This window comes from Halyomorpha halys, unplaced genomic scaffold (assembly GCF_000696795.3).
Source record: "Halyomorpha halys isolate HHAL.00 unplaced genomic scaffold, Hhal_1.1 Scaffold1419.1, whole genome shotgun sequence".
NCBI lineage: Eukaryota > Metazoa > Arthropoda > Insecta > Hemiptera > Pentatomidae > Halyomorpha > Halyomorpha halys.
The window spans coordinates 329,347-347,803 of record NW_027105014.1 but is presented as its reverse complement, the minus strand read 5'-3'; the positions used below and the strand labels follow the sequence as shown (position 1 = coordinate 347,803).

General features: G+C 30.8%; 1 protein-coding gene across 1 annotated transcript in view; it reads left to right on the top strand.

The window, feature by feature from the left end:
• The window catches only part of LOC106689627 (uncharacterized), a 151,176-nt gene that overhangs the window by 34,877 nt on the left and 97,842 nt on the right, over positions 1-18,457 (top strand). The window contains exon 2 of the mRNA XM_014434710.2: positions 12,921-13,059. Coding sequence (XP_014290196.1) covers positions 12,937-13,059 — 123 coding nt within the window. The 5' untranslated portion in view covers positions 12,921-12,936. The remainder of the gene's footprint in view (positions 1-12,920; positions 13,060-18,457) is intronic.

Sequence of the window (18,457 nt, the reverse complement as noted above, 5' to 3'; positions counted from 1 at the left end):
TCTCTCTCTCTCTCTCTCTCTCCCTCCCTCTCCCTTTCTCTCTCCCTTTCTCTCTCCCCCTCTCTCTCTCCCTCTCTCTCTCCCTCCCTCCCTCGTTCTCTCCCTCTCTCCCTAATGTCTTATCTCCTCAAATAAAGATCTAGTAAAAACTCAGATTACAGAATTATGCGGAAATATAGCTTCATGACTGTGATATGCTTTCACAGATTTAATTTCAATATTTTGAGGTCTAATGTTTCAAAAGAATCGCGAAATTTCAGTGAATAATATGAGCCATTTGTAAAAAAAAATATTACAAATCTTCAAATGAACACTCTTCTGTTGCCTTCGTAGTAGTCGGGTAAAATCATAAATACTAGCTGAGAGATGAAAGTTGACGTTAATAATCAAATAAATGTCGATCCAACATTTACGAAAAAGAAATATATGTATCAACTAAGTGTTACATTTCAAAACAATAACAGAAAACAGTGAGAAAATAACTCTAAGACAAACACATAAAAGTAGATAATAACAACACAACTGTTCAGGAAAAAGCAACAAGGCCTGGTTTAGTGAGTCGTAAATTGCTAACGATCTTCATCGATAGCTATCTTACGAGTCTATCTACAATCGTCAATCGTAAAACAACGTAATCGAACAGCGAATGGTCCAAATTGAATACGTTTGCTTTATCAACTGTTTCTGAAGGCGTTAAAAAGTGCCTCAGTTTTATATTATTCTTTAAACTTTATAAAACATATAAGAGTCAAAACTTTAAGTAAACGCCAATGAATGTTAACATATAATAAAATAAAAATAAATGGTAATAATATATGTTTTTTTATTTTATTGCTTTTGTTCTTTTTTACTTTAATCTTTCGTATTTTTTTATTATTCTTTTCCTAAAATCTCTAAATATATTTTTAAATATAGTAATATATATATATTACTATATATAAAACATGGTTATGCACTTACGTAAAATTGAATCAGAATTTTTTTTTGTTTTTTTATATTTATTTATTTAATGTAATTTACAACTGTACAAAATAATACAATAAGTAAATATGTTGTATGTTTCATATACACTTGAAAATCTTGGGAAGGAACCATCCATTGGTGGTACTTCAAACATTAATTTAAATTAGAAGGTCCCGTGGCCATCTTCTTTTCAGACGCCTCGGAGGATAAGGAGGAATCAGGGATTGTTAAGGATGAAAGATTAAGAATTAATGGGTTACGATGGTAACGGAGTTTGGAATGAAAAGACGCATATCTGTTTTGGGCCAAATCTGCAACGAATGGGATGTTAAGGTCTTTGTGAATGAGTTTATTTATAACGTAATAAGGAGCATCAAGGATTTTACCTAAGATTTTGGATCGTAAGGATTGGATGCGGGAGGAATATAATGATTTGGTAGAGCCCCAGAGCTCAATTCCATATGTCCAAATTGGTCTGATTATCGTAGTGATACTAATTTTTTGTAGTGACTGGAAAGTTTAGAGCGTTTGTCAAGTGTTGTAGCAATCGGAATCTACGAGCAGTTGAATCAAAATTTAAAAATATAATTCAGCAAATATTCCACTGATACGCGGATAAAAAAATACGTATTAAATGAAAGAAATACATTAAAATATAAGTAATAATAAATATAAAAAGTGATAAAGATAAAAAGAAGTAAATATAAAACAGTAATAAATATAAAAATAATTAACATAAAAAGTAATAGATATAAAAATAATATAAATAAAAAGCAATAAATGTAATATATACGTTAATTTTTTTGATATCGAAAAAAAATATCTCAAAAGAATTTTGAGAAGGAATGTTTTAAGAATGAAACTGTTTTTTAAAATATACAAATCCTATTGTTATTTTTTTTAACAGTGTGTTTAAGCTATGCTAGATAATTTGTTTCAATTTTACTAATCCTAACAATACTTCACGTTAAGCAAACTGAAGCTATCGAATTATAACTGAAGGAATATTTTTTAAACGAAATTTTTGTTTGAAAAAAATATTTATTTAAAAAACTGTTATCTTTCATAAAAAAAAAAAATAAATAAATAAGAATAATTCAAATAATAATGGTAAAAATTAGATACGTTTGTAGAAAACATTTTAGATTAATAGTTTATGTACATTTGACATGGAACGTTCGTTATCTTATAGTTCCCTATCAATCACCAAATATGCTTCAGATCTCAAACGAAATGTTACGTTACCTGAACCAACAGCGCTTTATCGAAAATCAAATATGAGAGTTTAGTCAGCCTTAAAATTCTATGAGCTCTTGTAATAATATTCATTATTGTTCATCAGGAAATATCGTTGATCGAGCTACATGCTACATATACACTTTTGTATATATCACTACAAAATAATAGCGAGAAATGATAATTCTGATTTATATTAGTAAAATCTTGGACGCGTTTCTTGGCTTTTTTTGGAATAAGGCTGAATTATGTAGGACGAAAAGTTCAAGGCTGTTTCGATTTTAAAATATAAACATTTTTTGTACTGTTTCTATGACTATTTTTATACTATCAACATTTAAGTATCTAATGTTCCTCCTCAAATTTATGCATTTCTAATTATTTCAAGTGCAAACTTAAAAGTCACTACTTATTAATTTAAAAAAATACATTAATCCGAAATGACTACCGAATATTGAGCTATTAATAAAAGAAATGGATTTGTGGAAAAAATACTTGTGGTTTATATTTGAAATTATTCATCCAAAAGAGGTATACATATGACAGTTAAACGTAAATTGTCATGTCATTAAATACTGTCATGACTATAACTATCAAACAGTTACACCATAGTTGTGTAACTGTTTGGTCGCAATAATTGAAACTACGATTGTTCACTTTTAAGGCATAAGTATAGGATCGTTAACGTAACACTTGCTTCATTGCATCTCTTGAAGTACCAACTATCACGCTAGAGTTAATGGGACAGAACAATCAATACCGTAACAATCATACAGCTACAGTTATCTTATTAAATTGAACTATAAAACTTAATTTATTCGAAAATAAATCCTCTCGAGGGGAGAGGATGAGGAGTTAGAATTAAATTCTACATTAAGATCATGATATACTTGAAAATCAGAAATTATTAATCAAAACTGAGATTCAACATTTACACCCTATTTCGAAAAAAATAGGGTGTGATATAACCCTATACTTAAAACAGTTTATTTTTTTTTTTATTTAGTCATTAAATTCAATTTAATCCTGTCGGGATTTAAATCTAGACAATACACAGTTTATTAAAAAAAAAAAGATTTTTTTTTCTAAATCGTAAAATCGCAGAAGTTATTCCAGCTTCAATTGCATCTCACACTACACTGTTGGTGGAAAAAAAATGTATATGGTATAGATTAAAAAAAAAAAAGTAGAGAGAAAAGCCGATGTTGCAGACAGCTATAGGCTTCGGATTTTATCCCCTTTTTTGCAGGCGAGAGTTGGCCCTAAACCCCAGGCAGCTTTAAAATTCGGGTTCTATTGCCGGCTTGAACCCGTTGAGAACTAATTTTCCGAAAGATTTAGACGAGTCTATTACCGCCCGTAATCCGGTGGAATAGCTGAGTGTGCCCTCGTAGATAGCAATTGTAGGGAACCATTTACTGGCTGGATGCAGTCTTTGTTCTCTCTGTGGCACACTCTGTGGGGGTGACTGGGGGTGAAATCACCCCTCCTTGAATTAATGACACCTTTTCACGCCTTGTGAAGGTTCTTGTAGCCTTCGAGGGCATTACCCGCTGCTCGCGGGGTATACCTTCAGCACGGATCGGTTGGCCTGATTTTAGAATAATTCAATTTATTTGGAACATTTGATAAGAATGATGATATTTAAATATATTTCAATGAAGGATTAACCTCGGGTGATAAAAAACAACACTAACTAATTTAAAAGCACTGTTCAATGACCGCAGTCTGAGATGAATCAAAATCTGCAATAATTGAATTTTTATATAAAAATACTGATTCTAGATTTTACTGGTGTGGACTGTATTGAGTGGTTCTAATATAATGATACAAGGTTATAACGATGTGCCTCTATTCTGCATGATTTAGACAATAGATATATTGTTTGACCAAATAGGTTACAAAGGTTAATATTAGTTAGGTTAGTTCAATTAATTTTGATTATGGAATGCATTAATGAATGATATTACAATTTACTTGATGGTTGGCTATTGATATAGAGCTTCTGTAGATCTTGGAGTTTATCTCTTGTTCTGTTTTATCATACTGCCCCAGTTCCCAGCCTGGCTGTGTTGATCAAACTATTCACTCATCCTGAGTGATAGCTGACTACCAACAAAATCTAGGTAGCCTGTGGGTTCACCCATGGGTTAGTTCTCCCTCATATATGGTACTTGTTCACTGTCTCAAGGGATACTTGTCCTCACTGGCACTGTGGGTACTTAGCTACTTATTTTTTCTTCCACAAGATGCCAGTATTTTCAGCTGACCTTGAATATGTTTTACGTGGCTTCCGTAAACAAGAACTGATGCTTATTTTTACATTTACTTACCTATAAGTGGAATATACAATAAGGGAATTCATGATTTTTAGTTAAACATGTTACATGGAAAAACTCATGTAAAATGGAGAAATATTTCCTTCTTTTACCATATTAAAATGATATAACATGGTTGTCTGTTTTTTTTTTGGTTTTTTTTCGGCCAAGAGTCCCATTGGAGTCCTATACTGCCTAACCATGATTGGGGGTCAAAGTTCTTCATTTTGTGGGACCGCCACTCAATGAAAAAAGTCAACGTCCCAGGCCGGGTTCGAACCGGCACCGCCAATAGACATCAAAATGGTAAGACTGTGTCTTAACCACTGAGCTATGGGAGGCACTGAGAGTCTATTACTAGGTCTGCTAAATAGAGAATGACGTCATGCAACAGACCAGCTCACCTGCTGTGTATTGTTTGTGTATTGAATGTGTTAGTTTTGGATGGTTTTAAAATTAATAAAGCAATGGATGACAAGAATAATCATGTAATAAACAGTTGTCAATTAGCTCATCTTGATTCTCTTCCTCACATTTTAAAAGATCAACAAGGCACTCAGTAGCCAAACTATCACACAAATTCTACTTTTTACGTACTTCAGGCATATTGTAATAAATTACTTTAATCAAAACTTAGATGAATAACAAAAACATGAAATTTTGGAAGGAAAGGTTATCGAACAAGCTGTTCAAAAAATCTGCTAGAAGCTCCTATGCATTTAACATTTAACATGACTTTAAATAGGGCTGCTAACAATTCTATACTTATAACATTTAACATAGTAAAAATTTTTACATTTAACACAACACCATGAATACCCCTAATAAGAGGAAATACTGAGATCTAATAAAATTTTTAATTCGAGTTTCCGAAGAAATTACAAGTTTTGTGGTCCCCTGAGTCCAAATAATCACGTCTCTGTGTGCGTTTCAGAACAGCCTAAATTAAAATTAAATATTTAAGATTGGTATATCCCTGGATGTTACAGCAACTTTTTTCATAAAATCGAATAGCCTGAAATACAACTTGAGAACCGATTTTTCAGAAATGACTTAGAATTCGATGCACAATTCATCATAACAATGTTCAATTCAGTGATACTTCATATCGGCTAACTTTTATCCTCATTCAAATATGAGAGTAAAAACCCTTCTAGTTTAACAAAGCTTCTATCTGGAACGAATCAACAAAATTCTTTTTCTAAAGCATCTTTAATTTCGTTTATTGAAAATAGGTAACCATTCAGTATTGTTAACAATAATAAAAAATGTATAAATATGACTTTTTTATAGAGAAATTATAAAGACATTTATTATTAACTAACGAGAAAATAATGATAGCAGTTTAAACTGGAAAATCGGAGACAGCCGAGGGTGACCGATCATATTTTCTTAAAACTTTGTATTCTTTATAGGAATGAAGTTGCTATCCTTTATTTGCACCTCGTGGAACCCTAAAATAAGAATCTGTAGAGCAGCCATAAGGTATGTGGGGTGAAAATAAGCCAACATTTTCTCGTTCACAATTTCCCGTTAATCGAGGCGCAGTGGTTTACACATGTGTAAAAATTTTCTCACATTCCTCAAATACCATCTCATACAAGAGTCTCAAAATTTTTTTTAACAATTTTCATAACTTTGTTGCTATTAGTGAAAATTATTTGTTCTCGTGATGAAGAATTAGTTGAAAGCACCGCTAAGTAATATATTTGTAATTACATACTACCTGCAGTATTATCTATAAAGTTTTACTGCTTTTTTTTTTTTTACTATCATATTATAATATTATTATGATAAGTTTGCTTCATACGGAGAATTTGTGTCACCAACTTTTTGTTCTGCCGGCGATGTATGAAAAATGTATCGCCTTAAAATAAAAAAAAAATTCTGGTAATTTAAAAAATAAAATAAATTTTTAAAATGTTCATTTTAAAGTAATAATAGATTTTTAATTTAAACAAAACGGAGTTAAACTATACAAGGACTATTTTTACTGAAAAGTATGAGTTGCAAAAAAAAATGTGGCATAATCTCATCCTACTCGATACAACCTCACCCACACATAAAAAAAATGTTTGCTCCTAAATACAAAACTGTAATGTATTCCTATTATTCTGGACTAATAATGAAATTATATAGAAAAAACTGATGCTATATCTCTTTCTCTTACGGTATTTATAGAAGGTAATTTCATCGGGTATTTAGTAAGAATCTAATCATACGATTATATAAAATATAAACGAATAACTTTATCACTAATTTTTGAAATGATGAGGAAACAAATAAGATATTTAAACCAGGGAGTGACAATATATATTGTATTTGTTTATACTGAACGTGTTGCTCCCTATAAATTTACAAGTGGAATTAACTGGTGTAATAAATCTGTAGGATTAGGAGATAAATGGCAAGTTGAAGAGAGGCCAAGCAGTGCTAAGCAGCCTAACAAACTAGGTCGGGTGGCCATTTTCTTCTCGGAATAGTTAAAGAGATAGCTAAGGGAGTGGGCTTTGTTGAGAGTTCATTATAGAAGGATAAGAGCTTCTATAACTCTCTCTGAAATAAGAAACACTAACTTCGAATTGGATTAATTTGTTTCTATTATTACACCTTTAAAAACTTTAGGCTATTATAAATCTCTTTCGAAAAAATAAACAGTATTTATAAATTGATCATTTTTGTTTTTTTCCTTTTTTTCAGTACAATTATTAATCCCTTAACTTGCACACTCGAGATAATTCCAGCGGCATTGAATTTTATGTTGCTATAATTTTTCATACTCGAACATAATCGAGAATTTAAAATAACAATGTGATAATAATAAAATAAATAACAATGATTTATTCTCTGTAATAATCCTCTATATATAGTTTTAGCCTATATTTACATACAGGTATCATGACCGATATCCAAAATCCAAAATTAAAAGATAAATTTGATTATTATTATATTTTTTTGCCAAGACAATGTTCAAAATTTAGATTAAAGAAATTGATTTTTGGGCCAGGTTTTTTTTTTTTTTTTATTTTTTTTTTAAGCGTTAAGGTGTTAAAGTTCTCAGATATGCTTGAAATATCTTTCTAATGGTATTGTTAGTGATTGATTTATTAGTTTTAATTTAATTACATTTTAATTTATTTATATTTTGATTCAATTGCATTTTGAATATTGGTATTATAATCCTTTATATCCAGACAAACAGAAACTTAACGTATACAATTACTTACTAAAACCCATATGGACTTACGCCTGCCAAATTTATGGACCTGCTAAAAAGACACAGATTCAGAAAATAAAAACTTTTCAATCACAATTTTTAAGACTGGCAACAAACTCACCACTCTACGTTTCAAACGAGACCATTCACACCGACCAACGCATTCCGACTGTAACGGACCACATTCATAGGAATTACAAACGGTATCACAACACGCTACATGGACATTTCAATAAATTTATACAACATATTGGAACACATGACATTCCTAACGCAACTCGGCGTAGACTGAAGAGGAGTTGGATGCGGGACCTGCTCATGTAATAAAATAATTTACTTCACATCAGAAGGATGTGCCACTGGGTGCTATCTCCCTCCTTACAGCTCATGCCATGCCTGAATAGATCATCTCATTTGCTGGTTGTTTATGATCTTATCTTTCCATGTCTGTTATTCAAGATATCGAAATTCTAAAAGAAAATCAATTGATTTTTTTTTCTCAATAATTCACGTAATTTTTACGTTTTCGAGTCCCTGAGTCCAAAGCCGTAGTATATGAAAAATCGTTATATATAAATTCTCATACTTCTAAATACTGGACTAAACTGTGTAAAAATGAAATTTAAAGGGACGTTTCGGACAATATGTGAAGGATATAATTATAGTATTTATTCTTGTTGATATATTTCCAAAACATTGTGTAAAGTTTAAATATTTAATTTTTATATAACTAAAAAATGTTTTATTTTCTTGGTAAATTAAATTTACCATTTATTATTTACTCAGTGAGCATTTATATTGCAAGATTCCTATCACGATCATCAGATCCAGACCAAAGATTGATACAGCACGGAGTATTATAATGACCTCGCTATCACCAGTTCGTATCTAGTGCAAATCATTGCAAGGCTTCTTCAATACAATATTTAAAGCAAGCGAAAATATCCTTATTTTTATGATTGCTTATGATCGTCCGTCCACAGTAATTAAGTTTTCATTGTCACTCATCCTCATTTTCAGGCCGAATTCGAACCGGTACCGCCAATTGACATCAAATTGATAAGACTGTCTTAACCACTGAGCTACCCCAGTGGATAATATAAGGATAATTTTTATTTTAAAATATTACTCAATAACTTTCAATAAATTTTAATTTAATGTTTATTTTACTAAACAAAAAAAAAACAAATGTTGAGATTAATTGGTCCAGGGCCTCAGCCATGTTGTGAGCTAATGTACTTGGTATAGCTGACTATACATATTATGAGAATTAAACTTATATCATGAAAACATTTAATGCCATGACATCAATGTTTTATAAGATATAGCAAAACTTTTATGAAAGTTTAGCAACTATCACCTTGAAGTGACGCTATTAAGCCACTATGCCAATTGTCATGGTATAAACTGTATATTAGTTACCATCACAATAACCTTTACTGTCGTGATAGTGCTGCTATCTAGTGTGATAAACGTTAGTATCTATCACTATGATAAAGCTGTAATATAAGACTTGTTGGTGATTAATTTTGTTATTAAGACAAAAAAAAAAATACCCTGGTACCCACCATCTGAAAGATATCTTCTAAACGTTCTAAATATGCACATAGCAACAAAAAATCTGAGGGCTCCTTGATTAAATCATCCTGAAACAACCTTTCCTGACATTTGACATTTAATTTAATTTTTTTTAAACAAGAAATTTTATTGGACTACAGCTGAAATATTACAATACCATTATTGAAATTTTGTGATTGGAATAAAAACAACAGAGCTCATTGAATGTCACTGATTGGAATGTAATCCAATGAACCGAAGAGCTAATTACCGATGCAAATATCGGAGAGCGTTACACAGATCCCAATTGGGAATGGGAGTTGGTCATTGCTGATTATCTATGAAGAACATACATCGTTCCAAATTCAATCACCGTTGTTCACCAACTTCATTCTCATACCTCTTATATGTATGTTTATGGTTTTATAAGTCGGGAGGGGGGGGGGGTCGGGGGTCTCATTTTCTGATATAAGAGTTATTAATGAGGAGAAAGTCTCACAAATTTCGACCCCCCCCTTTTTCCACACTAATTTAAACAGTATTTTCAACATACATTCGGGATAACTGAAGTAAGACACAGACAGGTTCCAATGTATACAATGGCCGTTTCAAGGATATTATTCAAGCGGCTTAATCAACTTTCGTAATCAAATTTAATTTTTAAAAATTCACAATTTAACCAGAGTAAAATCAAAATGAATTTTACGAAGAAGTTAGAATTATATAGTTTTTTAAATGCTTTATTATATCATTTCAATGATATTTTTATATGATTAAGTTTTTTTGTTAGGGGTAGACGAAATTATTGGTTTTGATCGGCAATTTCAAATGCATACTGCAAGTTCCGATTCAGAATACCTACAAAAACTAGGTCGGCAAAAAAAACAAGCACCGATATTAACGCCCCTATGTAGTCCAGAGGGCCAAATATGACCTTGAATTTAAAATATTTTTATAACAAAATAGAAGTAAAGTGAAAGATAAAGTAAATATCGGTAAGGAAGATGGTAAATGATAAAAAATCATAGAAATGTTATTAGGTAATCATTAATAAATTCAGGGAGTGTGATAGCTCAGTGAGTAAGAGAGTGAGAAGCGGTGTACTAACTCCGAGGCCTGGGTTCGAATCCAAATGAAGCAGATAATTATTTATTTAGCCGTGGGTCAACTTTGTGAATTCGGGGAGCCCTTCTGGGCCACAACCTGCTTCTATAAAGTGAGTAACCTTGATTGGGAAAAAGACTGGTAGTTAATCATGATGTTGAACACATCACTTCTTGTTTAAACGTTGTTCAAGAAACAACGCTTCCTTACTAAGTACTAGACCACTTAATGGAATGTGTATAGCAATATATTTTTTTTTAAATTTTTAATTTCGTCCTAGTATTTTTTTAAGATAATAATTAATTTAATTACTCAGATATATAATATCTCTATAATTTTATTTTTGTGCTATGTTAAATCGAAAATATACTCGCAAGATTACATTCACACCAAAATGATACCCAGAAACCGACATAAATTCAATCCAACTTATACCAACCAATCTAAATAACCCATCCACACACTTGCGCGACTGCCATATTTTAGTAAGTGTGTAGATTCTACCTTCATTTAAACGGAAATTTCGCAGGTTACGGCGCAGCGTTACTCATATAACGCAAGATAAATAACATAAAAAATCAGTGAAGACTAAAATGACTTTATTCTAATATATTTACAAGAACTACATGTTACTCAGTCTCTATCTTCTAACTTATATCTTACTTAGCTATCTAGTCTAGAAAATATATATGTACTCTGCAGAAGAGGGGATAGTAAGAATAAGGAAATAAGAGAGGGGGTTTTGACCAATCGGATAATTTTAGGAGACTAGGTGGGGGAGGTAGAGAGCCTATGAGATTTAAAAGTAAAGTATCTGAAGGGGGGGAGAAGGGGAAGGCCTGAATTGAACAGGGTGCCCCCTTTCCAAGAAATTGGAATGACCCAAGGACTCGTGAGAACTGACTTACATGTGTTAACCATAAAATAGTTAGATTGATGCAAGTCCATTGTGAGATGGCAGCTTGTACCTGCTGCATGTGTCAACCCTTGCTTTGTCTTTTACATTGGTATAGAATACCATAGAAAGGTCACTTCCTCTATGGTCAGTGTCTGTCGAAATGTGCCAGATGTCTATAGTTTATACTATATAGTTTATAATGATAGTCTATTTATAATAATAGCTGTTAAATAATATAGCGTTCGTTAACTCGCATAATCTTACAGCAGTGCGGGTCGGATTTCGCGTATGCTATCAGAGGGATGGTGGCAAATTGAGGTGGAATTTGTATTGTACAAAATTTCCTTCAAATAAAAATTTTAAAAAACGGTGACCTACATATATAATTTAATAAATCGAAAGTATATATTAACTTGGGATTTTTTTTATTTGATATACTATATGTAAATAATTTACTAATTTTTAATTAGAAAGGAAAGCATCTAAAATGGAAATTTGTCCTAATTCTATTGCCTATAGAGGTCTTCTTTAACAAGTATAATAAACTTAAAATTTTACCAACGTCTTTTATGTATCTGATAAATAAAACTAAATATCCCTACACTTAAGACATACCTTTATAAACCTTATAAAAACATACAAATCATATGCCTCACAGACCTCAAAACTGTATCTGGATCATAATCTGAAAATGTATGAATCAAACGTCTGATCTCCCTCAATATTTTCCTTTACTATATATTTCATATATATGTATTATACAGTGGTTGTAATACTCACCCTTTACTACCAAATTTTAAATTTTTTTCATCACTTTTTTAACCATGATCAAAGGTTCTCCTTACATATCAATGACATGAATTTAAAAAACACAAAAAAAGACACCGATATCAAAGATTTAGACTTCTTTTAAAACGGTCAATATTAAAAGTTAGACAGAAATTGAATACATTTGGACTTATGCATCACACATTTTTGGAAAAGTAAAAGTGATGCATTAAGAAATAATAAAATTGTCAGGCCAAAGATTCAGGACAGTTACAAAAAGCACTTTGGTACGTCAACAACTTGTCATTACACACTGCCATTCACATGCCAACGATTCCATAACAATTTACGTGGACATCTCAACGCTCTTAATAATGCCATGAACATAGCAGTCATGCTCGATAAGATACGATCTAAAAATTAAAATTAATATTAAGCTTGGCGTAGGTGCCGCTGGGTATTGCTCCCCTTCATACCTATCTGAATATAAAACGATAAGCGTGAATAAAGATATGCAGATTTAAAAAAAAAAAACATTGTATCCAGTAGAAATATAATCTATAAGGAATGAGAAATATTAGTAGTTTTTAAATATAAGACTCTTATAATTTAAAGATTAATTAAATACTGCATACCTTTTTTCCAAACAGTCCATTTTAAAATATTTTGCAGTTTCTAGGATTTTAAATATATACTTTTAAATTTCGTTAAATCTTACTATATAAATCAATTTTATATTAATTCTAACTATAATAATTCTTATATGTTCATTTTTTTAAATGAAATTAATAGCATGCTAAATATTTTTAAACTAAATATTGTCAATAATATAAGGTAATTTGGACATCCTATGTTGCAGACAGCAGAGATGAGAGATGCCCGGCTTCAGGTCGTGGCTGTGTTTCGCAACTCCGGCTCCGACGACCCCAGCTCACCCGCCCCACCCCAAGCCCCCGACACCTGTCAGCTGCAAGAAGATACTCAAGAAGACCAACAAGGTAATCTATTGCCTCCTCTCTTATATTTTATAATCAAATAGTATGCTCTTATGCAATGATCAAGGACGTTAATGTTGCGAATGGTTCAAGGAAAATGAACCATTCATTGTTTTATTCCATTTTAAATACCGTCATTTGCACATAATTACCGTAGTCGATTCTCCAGCTAATAAGGATAAGGTAGCATCCATCCTTCCATTACCATACTAAGTAGATCTTCTCCAGTTTCTCTCCTTTGATGTTACTAAGGTTTGGTTATTCAGTGCCATCTAATCTCTTAAACATTGTATTACACGGGTTACCACGAATTTTTAATGAGGATCCTAGATGTCAAATTATGATTCTTTCCACATAACTGAAAAAAATGGTTTTACCAGGTAAAGTTGGTTTTTGTAGAAACTAAAAAGATTTTTCGGATTTTTAGGGAAGTAAGCGACTTTTTTTTTTAATTGTTACTAAATAACTCGAGCAATACGCGTCCAACAGAATAGCTCAGTTCACTTTTTTGTTTGTAGTTGATAAAGTTTACTTCAATTTGATACAAAAACTCTATTTCTCAAGCAATAGTTCTCCAGATATTGGATATTTTTCTCAAAAGTAAGACATTCTATATTTTATAACGAATATGAAATAAAAATTTAATTTACCTTTATTTCATCCTATAACATAATAAATCAATGGTTCACTTAAAAATGGTTAATGACAAAAAATATAGATAAGAGGAATTTGTCAGAAAAATTAACAAAAAACGGTTCATGTTGCTATTATTTATATATTTATCAAATTCTAAAAAACAGACAGAATATATAATGAAATATGGTTGTACAGAACAAGAAATCATGATTGAATCCAAAACCTCAAGAGGATATTATTAAATTGCAATAAAATTTATTGAAATAAATTATTCATTTTCTATATACCCGCTTTGCATTGTTTATTATTATTTAATAAAAATTAATAACTACAATTAAAACAGGTTTTTTTTCGGTTTTTTTTTTTGGTTTTTTTTTATGTTTTTCTCTACAATGTTATCTGTAGTTTTTCGTTATCCGTCACTTTTAAGTAAACGTCTAAACATTCTTTGCTATGGGGAGAGGAGACAAAGAAGTGAATTAAATTTACTACAAACTTGGACTAAATTGTTATTTTCGTAAAACCCGAATATTTCACATAATATGAGATACTTATGATAATTTTTTACTTTTTAGGCATATTTTTAACAAGTGTCCTAATCAGTATATTACTGTTCATCCATGAATATCTAATCTTTGTAGCTAATAGGGACCAATGCCTTTAGAGTAAATAGTAAATGGAGAAGATGGTTAATTATTTGTATGCTAATCGTAACGAAGATATCAAATAGAAAATGTAAAAATATCATCTCACAATTTTATAATAATTATTAAACCACATTATACGTACATAAAAGTTTATTATTAGAACTCTACTTTGACAAATTCATTAATTGTGGATAATAAAATAAGATATTATTTAATTGATAAACAATTTTGGCTCCTACCTATATTGTAAATGATCTATTATATAACCCGGTAGAAAGAAGAGGATGAAGTTTTAAAAAAAAGGACTGTTCCGAGCTTTTTGTGACTATGTGTGATCAATAGCGTTCCTTTATGATCTCGAGGCTCTCCAGAAATAATGGGACATCAATCTGTGGAAGCGGAGTCAAAGTTTTTTTTGGAAGTTGCTTTTTCATTTCCTAAAGCCGGGCTGCGTCGGTGGACCCTCAGAGGCAAAATTTCCCTGCAGCCCAAGGCTAAGTATTATTTCATCAACAGTCCGTTTTTAAGTTGGTAAAGTTTTATAAAGCTCTTTAACTCATTTCGTTTTCCATATGAGATCGCTATTTAAATATAATCATTACAGAAGAATAACAATTAAAATTTTCAAATAAGAAGTGAACAGATGGAAAGAGAAATAATATATAACATAAATATTATTGCATGCTAATTGCCCATGTCATATCTTTAAAATAAATTAAATATTAAAATAATATCATAACAGTTTCAAATAATATTTTTAAATTGATTATTTATTTACAAAACTTTTTATTTTATTTTTTTTTTAAATAATTTATTTATTGATATTTACAACTGTATACATATATACACATCAAGTAAATTTGCTGTAAGTGATATTATGACATGATAAAAACATGTGGAGAATTTACCCATTGATAGAACTCCAAAAACATTTCTAAAGGTGGAGATCTCGAGGCCATCTTCCTTTCAGACGTCTAGGAGGATTATTAGGTAGTGAAGGAGAAGCCAGGTTAGAAACGAGTTGGTTTGGGTGGATGGGAAGTTTATTATGGCAGGATTGGTATCTGGTTCTGGCCTAATCGGCAACATAGGGGACATTAAGGTCCTGATGGATGATTTGATTTTTGACAAAGTAAGGAGCATTACGAAGGATTTTGGACTGTAAGGATTGGATTCGAGAGGAATTAGATGGTTTAGTGGAGCCCAAAGCTCAACTCCGTATGTCCAAATAGGCCTTATAATAGTCTTGTAGATCAGTCTTTTGTAATGGATTGGAAGTTTGGACCGTTTGTCTAGTAAATGATGTAACAGTTTTTATATCTTAAATTTAAAACTAATTCACACAAATAATCTTTTCTTTTTCCACTTATAAACATCATTTATACCACAACCTACCTTCAACAGGTTAGGACTCTGTTATCACCTTGTCAATAAAAATATTTTTTTTATCTGCCCTGGATGCTAAAAAACCTTCGTAACTCCACTCACCAAAAGAGTTAACACAATAAGTAAGAAAAATTATATTTATATTTCATTATATATTAAAATGTATGAATATTTAACTCACGTTGTTAAAAAAAAAATCAGATAAAATGAAAAAGAGATTATTAAATTATTACACTGGCTGCTGTATAGAGGCGATTGTTCTCGAAACAATATGAACCCCTCGATGAGCTTCTAAATTAAATATTTCATTTAATTTTCTCTCTCGACGTTAGGAAAAAAATAAATTCATATTTATGAGCGGAAAATAATGAAGTTTTTAATGTCACACTGAACTTGTGTGGCTTTTTTCTAAAATCTAGCTTGACTTTTATTTCATTTTATTAAAATGAGATATACCTCTTGTATACCCCTTTATTAGATATACCCCTTAAGTAGACCGAATTAATTTTAATTATAATTATTACAATAATTAGTACAATGGAATAGTAGATTATTACTAATCACTGCTAAAAAAGACCAGTATTATAATTTTATGAAAGTAATAAACAACACAGATATAATAATGATGTATAAAGATTGGGTATTGCTCGTTTTTATAATTTTTATACATTAGAACTGTAAAAAACGGGATGATTCAACTGGTATTATAAATTAAACGTGTCGTTGAGGGTTTATAAATTTATATTTAAGTGTCATAAACCTATGATTTCCCACCCTACAGCATCCATTTCACTTATTTCAGTCGAATAGATCCGTTACCTAGGACTAAATCTCGATAAATAACTAAATTGGATTCCTCATACAAGACTGCAAAGACAGAAAACCACGCGTCGATTCCGACTATAACAAAACTTACTTGACAAATGGTCTAAACTTCCAATGAATTGCAAAAGACTCATTTACATGACTAGAATAAGGCTTGTTTAGACTTAAGGATTCAAGCTTAATGGTGCTCCCTATTAAATCATCGGATTAGTTTTGTATCCAATCCTTAACGGTTTTTATTATTATTATTGGCACGACAGACCTCGGAGGTCCAAGGCCTCGTGCGATGTACTTAGGAAATATATCACGCATTTCATGACGTGGTTTTCATAGGGTAGGTCTATCACTCCCACGCTCATTTTTGTGAGTGCCACCCAAATGGGCCTCACAAATGCCCGAGGAGAGGCTGTGAATGAGTATTGTATGTAAGCTTGAAAAAATCCCGAATAGGGCCGAGGAGACTCGAACTCACAACCTTTGGGTTGGCAGACAAGCGCGTTACCACGCTGCTATTGTCACCCCAAACGGTTTTTACTTTGTAATAAATATAATTATCGATCATAATAATTTTTTTATTTTTTATTTCAATTTTATTACAGTTGACAATTTCAATTATGTTATAAACGCTAAATAAATATATTTAAAGGTTTAAAACCCTTTGTTTATATGGAAACAACCGTTATAACCAGGTATGAATTTAAAAAATGGATCATATAAGATTTTTTGATTTTTTTCATTAATGATAGTTAAATAAAAAATCATAATTTGGATTTGTTATATGCATGAAGGATTCATACTTTTATGGTTTTACGCACTAGTAAAGTTAAATAATAATTATTTATATTTGCAACTGCTTTATTATTTACATTTACATTAAAACAGTAACTAATGTACGATTTGAACAAGAACATATTTATTTCTGTACAAATAATAACGTTTAGCTCTTTATTGATATAGTATTTTATTTTATTAATAATAACTCTGAGTAGTTTGAGAGTAGAACCTTGAGACGTAGTTTGAAGTATTCTTCTTTACAAAGAGCGAAAACTGATTATATTTATACAAAACTTGGAATGCTGACAATGACAGAATTCATCTCACTGAGGCATATAATTCTTTGATAGCCTTCAACACTACACTAATCCACTATTCCAGGCATCAACACCAACCGGCGCCCACTAAGGTGGCAAACACACATAAACAGTTTCAAACTCGACAGAGGACTATTAACTTACTGCTGACAACAAGACAACTGGGCCCTGTTTCATAATAAAGTACAAACTAATACTATTAGTCTTGTCGATTTAATTTAACACAATTACACTGACTTGTACAATAGTAATTTGCACTTTAGTACTTTTAAAACTCTGTAATATCACTAATAGTTCTCCCTATAATGAAAAAAAGAATTATTGGTGAAATAACCACGTTATTTCTTTAATTTTATTTTGAACTAATACTATTAGCTTTCATTATGAAACAGGGCCCTGGTTTCCCCATCTATATGCATCATATTTTTTTTTTCTATATTTTTTAAAATTTAACTATCCCCTTTCCCTAATATCAAATCCTAACATTCATTAGAAATAAAAAACACACACAAAAAAAACACGCAATAATAATAAAAATTAAAACAGTTTACTGACAACAAAATAAATACTATTATTTTTTTTATAAGAAAAATATTTGCCTCAATAATCATTAGTTGAAGGTGTAGTTGTTTTATTAAAAATTATAATTACTCAAAACAAACCACAATTATAATAACAAATTCAAAAATTTCAAAAGAAGAAAATAAATGATAGTTAAACCAAAAATGGTAAAACTACAATAGAATTAACATGATTAAATTTGATTCAAAGAACTTTAAATTAGCATTAGACAACAGATGAGACTGTTTCCCGATC